Below are 6945 nucleotides of genomic sequence, written 5' to 3'. Positions count from 1 at the left end.
TTTTTTATTTTTATTTTTATTTATTTATTTTTTTTTTAATTTTTTTTCAACGTTTTTTATTTATTTATGGGACAGACAGAGACAGAGCATGAACGGGGGAGGGGCAGAGAGAGGGGGAGACACAGAATCGGAAACAGGCTCCAGGCTCCGAGCCATCAGCCCAGAGCCTGACGCGGGGCTCGAACCCACGGACCGTGAGATCGTGACCTGGCTGAAGTCGGACGCTTAACCGACTGCGCCACCCAGGCGCCCCTGGCCATCTTCTTAATGTGTCCTCTCATGGTCTTTTTCTGTGTGTGTATCACAGGTGTCTCTTCCTCTTACAGGGACACCGTTTCTATTGGGTGAGAGCCCCACTTTAATGACCTCATTTAACTGTGATTACCTCCTTAAAGGCCCTGTCTCCAAAGATAATCACAATGGGGATTAGGGCTTTCACATGTGAGTTTTGTGGGGGTGGGGAGGGGGACACAGTTCAGCCTATCCTAGTGAAGGGGGATCCCAGGGCTGAGATGCTCTAGGTCTAGGAAAGCATGATGATCCTGTGGAATCTTCTTGGGCTCAGGGGGCTTGGCCTTGGGAGGGGAATAGGTATGAGAAAGACTGGGCCTTGCTTGCTATAGAGGGTTTGGGGCTGCTGGGTCAGGGATATCAGGAGCCAGGCCCTGGGTCACAAGATGGGCACTGTGGCTTGGGACTCAGAAGTCAGCCCAGTCATCAGCTTTAGGACCACCATGAAGCCTGGCAAGCTGCAAGGATGATCTCGTGCTGAGTCTCTGTGGAAGTTAGCTTCCTCCACGCCCATACCCTTGCCTTCTCTCTGTGAGTTAGACTGGCCGAGAGAGGAGCATGTCAGGCCCAGGAGAGTCAGTGCAAGGGGAATGACTCCACTGTAGGACTCAGCTGTAGAACTTGCCCCCAAGGAGGGGACCTTAGTCCAAATCACAGCATCTAGAGCAGTCTCATAAATGCAGGTCCTGTCTGGGTTAGGGCCATCTCCAAAGGTTGACTCCAGCCTCCAGCTATTGGCCAGGGCCCCATGAACCGGGGCTGGCTTCCCAGAGAGAGAGGTTGTTGGGACAACATGGTTGTCAAGACCAGCCAAGTGGACTTGGGGTTCACAGTGAAGCTCCAGGACCAGGGTGTAAGCCGAGGGGAGGGTAGAGTACAAAGTAAGAACGGAGACAGAAGCTCTCAGTCCTAGGGAAAGGCCCAATCTGTGGGGTTGTGAAAAGACACCTCAGTGTAGTCACCTGCAGGTTCTAAGAACTCTCCAGGCCACCTTTGGGATGGATGGCAGCAGACCATTTCGCATGGGCTTCTATACGCCAGGCTCAGTTTTCTGCCTGGAAACTGAACTGACCTAGAGAGGAGGGGGAGAGGCAGAGGAGTCAGGCCTGGCCCTTCGGGAAGGAAACAGCCAGCAGGGCTGAGAGCCCCTATTGGGCATGTGTGTGAGACTGCTTCCTCTGGCTGGCCAGCCAATGGTATGGTTTCTGTGTTATGTCCACAGTTGCAGCCCCACGGTGAGAGCAGACCGTCCTGCCTATCAGCAGATAACCTGCTTGTGGCAAAAAGATATATATAGAAATTTCGCAATCCAAGGCAGGATAATGACAAGGCGGTAAGAGTTCAGAGACAGGAAGACAGGGAATCATGACGGGCTAGAGACTAGGGAGAATTATTTTTCTAAAAATCCTTGTGAGAAATTTTAAACGTTCAGAAAGATTGAGTGAATCCATCTACCACTTAGCTTTAGTAGTTGTTAACATTTTGCCATGTGTGGTTTATCTAACCATACATATATATGCATATATACACGTATATACATATATATGTATATATATGTAGTTATACCTATGTTGTGTCTATACATAATATATAATAATATGTACTACATATTTTTTTTAAGTTTATTTTGAGAGAGAGCGAGCACATGTGTGAGCAGGAGAGGAGCAGAGAGAGGTGGGGGAGAGAGAGAATCCCAAGCAGACTCCACACTGTCAGTGCACAGCCCAGCGTGGGGCTCGATCTCATGAACCATGAGATCATGACCTGAGCCAAAATCAAGAGTCGGATGCTTAACCGACTGAGTCACCCAGGTGCCCCAATACTACATATTTAATAACATATGATATGTAAATATACATGTACCACATACACACCCCTACTTTTCTTTCCTTGCTAAAACATTTGAAACTCCTGCGAACATCTCCTAAGAATAAGGATACTCTCGGGGCGCCTGGGTGGCGCAGTCGGTTGGCGTCCGACTTCAGCCAGGTCACGATCTCGCGGTCCGTGAGTTCGAGCCCCACGTCGGGCTCTGGGCTGTTGGCTCAGAGCCTGGAGCCTGTTTCCGATTCTGTGTCTCCCTCTCTCTGCCCCTCCCCCGTTCATGCTCTGTCTCTCTCTGTCCCAAAAATAAATAAACGTTGAAAAAAAAAAATTAAAAAAAAAAAAAAAAAGAATAAGGATACTCTCTCTCTTACATAATTATAACAGCATGATCACATGTGAGAAAATTAACAACTGTTTCCTGATATCTGATATTCAGGCCCTAATCAGGTAAGGATTTGAGTGATAACAATAATAATAGTAATAACTAATATTTATTGGACACTTAGTATGTTGTAGGTCCTGTGCTCAGTGCTTTATGGTTATTACCTTATTTAATTTCCCTAACAGATAGGAATATTGTCAGGTACTATTGTCATCTCATTTTATTTAACGTAATTTTTAAAAAGTTTTTATTTACTTATTTTGAGAGGGGGTATGAGCGGGAGAAGGGCAGAGAGAGAGGGAGAGAGGGAGAATCCCAAGCAGGCTCCGTGCTTTCAACACAGAGCCTGACTCAGGGCTCGAACTCATGAACTGTGAGATCATGACCTGATCCAGAATCAAGAGTCGGATGCTGAACTGAATGAGCCATCCAGGTGCCCCTGTCATCCCATCTTATAAGCCAGGGAATAAGTTCAGGGAGTTAAGTGACTCATGTGACTCCCACAGCTACTAAGTGGTGGGTGATTCCAGACCTAAGGCTTTTTGACGATAGAACGCTCCCTTTCGGCCGCTACTCTAGTGAGTAAGGAGTCTTCACCCGCCTTCATGACTGGGGCCAGGGAACGTGGGGGGTGGGTATAAAGAGGAGGGGGAGGAAGGCATTCCAGGGGCGTGGGGTGAGATGCTGACAACACCATTTGGGTGCTCGGGAAATTTCACAGCAAGGGACTGGCTGCGCTATGGTTTGCAGCTGATTTCATCCCCCTCTGTCTTTTGACCAGGCACTGCTTACTCTCTTTTCCACTAGGACTGGGTAGGGAAAGAATCGTGGCAGCGTGTTAGCAGCTCTGCCGAAAGATTTGACGAGAGAGAAGGAAGGCGGAAGGGTGAAGGTGACCTGGGGGTTCTTGGTTTTCCACTGGGCCCCCTGCAGTGTGGTGGATGATGAGTAGCTGTCTGGCTTGGTGGCAGGATCTTGCCTAATTCGGTGGCCAAAGGATCTTGCAGAAAGAGCTCCTTTGCCTTTGGGGGGGGGGGGGGTGCGGCCACCATAGTCACACAACCGTGGTCTCGTCGGTCTGTACTGGGCTTAACCTTTCCTATTCTCTCCCTCCACCAGCTCGCAGACCTCAGAAGAGAGTGCCATTGAGACAGGTTCCAGCAGCTCTACCTTCGTCAAGAGAGAGGATGAAACCATCGAGGACATCGACATGATGGATGACATTGGCATAGACTCCTCAGACCTGGTAGAGGACAGCTTCCTGTGACTGGCAGATTCAGGGGGCACCTTCCACTCTTGGAGCCACCTTGGATCCCTTTAAGAAAACCACTTTATTGCAATGCAAAGTTGGGGAGGAGGACTTGGACGATGTGTAAAGAGAAGTTCCCAGCCAAGGGCCTCAGGGAGCCTTCTAAATATGGATGAATGGGATATTTCGGAATGAACTTTCTTAGCGTTGCCCTTGCAATGCTTTAATAGCATCTCAGCGGTGTGTGAAGTTTGGAGATAGATGGACAAAGAAATAATAGGCCACGGAAGGTGAACTTTGTGTTTCAAGGGCATTGGTGAGAGTCCAACATACACGATTTTTATTTACGAGAAAACTCCAGCATTGTAATTATGTAAATAACTCTAACTGAGGGTGTGTTTAGATTTCTATTAACTACTCTGGACTTCTGAAGAGACCACTCAACCCATCCATGTACTTCCTGCTTGAAACCTGGTATCAGTTGCCGTTGAACTTTCCTGGGAAGTACATGCAAAACCACTTTTGAACCTTAAAAGGTACTGGTACTATAGCATCTTACTTTTTTTTTTTTTTTTTAGTGTTAAAGAGATAAAGAATAATAATTAACCAATCTCGTTTACTAGATTTGGGTCATTTAGAAGCCCACCCACTCATTTTCATATTGTAATCTACTGTTATTCAGTAATGCTACATGTGTAATGTGTAACACGTTTTCCCTACAGAGAAAGCACAATTTAAAAAAAAAGATTCTTACTAAGTAGGTGACAAGTTTGACAGTTTGTGACATTTATATCAAATAACCGATGTTTCTCTATAAAATATGGTAATAGCTTTAGTGGATTAAATTTAGTTGAACATAGAGAACAGTAAAAGTAGTGTCTTCCAGGAAGTCAGTGTTTTTAACTGTGTGCCGAATAGGTTCCCTAATCCGTTGTACTAAAAACAATTAACTGCCCTCTGAAGTAATGGGATTTGAAAGAAACAAAACCCCGAAATCCTAAATGTTCGCAATCTAAAGGCATAAGCCTATGCCTAACATGACTTGTCATGTTACTACCCAGTGGAAAATACAATCATCGGTAAAAAGACTGGATTTGCAGAGGTCGTTTTCATGCTTGGTGATAACTTTGGTGGATCCCCAAATCTGTGTTTTTAAAATGTTACAAACCCTAGAAGGGTCAGAAGGATGTCTTGAATATCAGCCCCCTTTCTTTCATCTCATACCCCAAAGAGAAATAGTTTGAAACTGTGAGAACATAAAGGCATTATTTAATGAATACTGCATACGCATTAGCCTGGATCCTTGGTTCCCAAATGGGATCGCAACTGGGAACACCAGATTCTAGGTCCCCACCCCAGATCTTCTGAATTATTAAGTCTGGTCAGGAGTAGGAACCTGTCTTTTTATAAACTCCCTGGCTGTTTTGATTAGCCAGGTTTGGGCAACACCAGCTTAGGGTACAGGAAGTTGCCATGGGACACAGATAATTTGAAAGTTGGAACTAGGCTAGAAGTCAGCCATGCAGGAAGCCTACCATTTAAGTCCTTGGCTTTGGGTCAGTGACGTTTAATGCCATATATGTGGCAATTGCTGCCCTTAATTTAACTTTCCAGTCTTAGCTGAGGCTGCGAAAGCAAAGTCTTGGTTTAGCAGGTCTTTCCAAAAGTAAAGACATTGCTCCCTACTGCATGGGGGACCTGAACTTGCCACCCGCCCCCCCCCCTCCAGCCCCCCAGAGGCATGTACAAAAATGATGCGATTTAGAGTGCCAGGTCTCTGTATAACCAGGTTAATATTTTGGTGAAAACAAACAAACAAAAAAAAAACTAAAAAGTTGTGCTGAAATTTTGGGGTGACATAGCAGGACACATTGTCACCTCCATCCACACTGTCAGACGGATTGGGGTGGGTTCATTGGCATTCTCTGCGCTACTGCTTAATTGCTGACACCATATGAATGAAACATGGGCTGTGATTGCCGCAATCACCGTCCGTGCTCCTTGGAAGAAGTCGCAGCAGAAACAAGGTACTTGACTACCTGGTGGTATAATCTCAGTGCGAGCCCCAACTTTCTTACCCACCTTTTTCATACTAAGTGTGAAGACTGAGCCAGATTGGCCAATTAAAAAAGAAAATCTGACTAGGTTCTGTAGAGCCAATTAGACTTGAAATACATTTGTGTTTCTAGAATCACAGCTCAAGCATTCTGTTTATCGCTCACTCTCCCTTGTACAGCCTTCTTTTGTTGGTGCTTTGCATTTTGATGTTCCTTTGAATTTTGTGTGACATCATGGGGCTGGATGAAAATTCTCAGACAAGCAGGTTCCAGTCCTAATGAATACTCCCACCTAAGTTTTTGTGTGACTGCATCTTATTTTTTTGAACAGTATTTTCATTGTATCACAGACTTGTTTCCTTTTTGGCCTCCTGCAAAATCCCCAGATGAAAATTTGCCAATCCTTCCTGCTTTCTGTTTTTATGAAGACAATCAAAGCTGGCCTGAGAAACACAATTTGTGACTTCTTTTTTAAATGATCAATGATGTCCTTAAAATGTGGTCTGCCAATCTGTACAAACGGTCCTATTTTTGTGAAGAGGGACGTGACATAAAATGATGTTATACATCAATATGTATATATGTATTTCTTTATAGACTTGGAGAATACTGCCAAAACATTTATGACAAGCTGTATCACTGCCTTTGTTTATATTTTTTTTTGACTGTGATATTCCCCACAGGCACATTAACTGTTGCACTTTTGAATGTCCAAAATTTATATTTTAGAAAAATAAAGAGAAAAATACATAAGTGTTTCCAAAACAGTGGTGTGGTGAATGTTTGTGAAGTAACTCAATAGGTAGGGTCTACTGATAAAAAAATGTATTACAGAACGCCCCGTTCGTGTTTTTGTTTTAAAACATGTAAATGAAGATCTTTATATTTCAATAAATGATATATATAATTTAAAGTTACACTAAGGTCCCAGCATTTTTGTTTTTAGCTGAATCACATAAATTAAAGCAATCTTGTTCAATGCGCTTTCTGAGCAGTATTTCAGTAGGGCTTCATATCGTGGTTTTGATGAAACCAATGGGAAATTTAAGATTTAAACGTTATTTGAGCGCGTTAGTTTTCGGACACAGCGTTTAACTTAAAAGATAACCGGCACTTGGCTCATCCTCAATCCTTTTGTT

General features: G+C 44.3%; 1 protein-coding gene across 6 annotated transcripts in view; it reads left to right on the top strand.

The window, feature by feature from the left end:
• Positions 1-6723, top strand: part of PDGFRA (platelet derived growth factor receptor alpha) — a 53155-nt gene extending 46432 nt beyond the window's left edge. For all 6 annotated transcript variants that reach the window (XM_040483374.1, XM_040483397.1, XM_040483416.1 and 3 more), the window contains exon 23: positions 3620-6723. In XM_040483374.1, coding sequence (XP_040339308.1) covers positions 3620-3767 — 148 coding nt within the window. In that variant the 3' untranslated portion in view covers positions 3768-6723. The remainder of the gene's footprint in view (positions 1-3619) is intronic.
• The last annotated feature ends 222 nt before the right edge of the window (positions 6724-6945 follow it).

This window comes from Herpailurus yagouaroundi, unplaced genomic scaffold (assembly GCF_014898765.1).
Source record: "Herpailurus yagouaroundi ecotype Mexico unplaced genomic scaffold, PumYag 28, whole genome shotgun sequence".
Taxonomy (NCBI): Eukaryota; Metazoa; Chordata; class Mammalia; order Carnivora; family Felidae; genus Herpailurus; species Herpailurus yagouaroundi.
The sequence above is the reverse complement of the archived record's forward strand: the minus strand, read 5'-3'. Positions and strand labels throughout refer to the sequence as shown.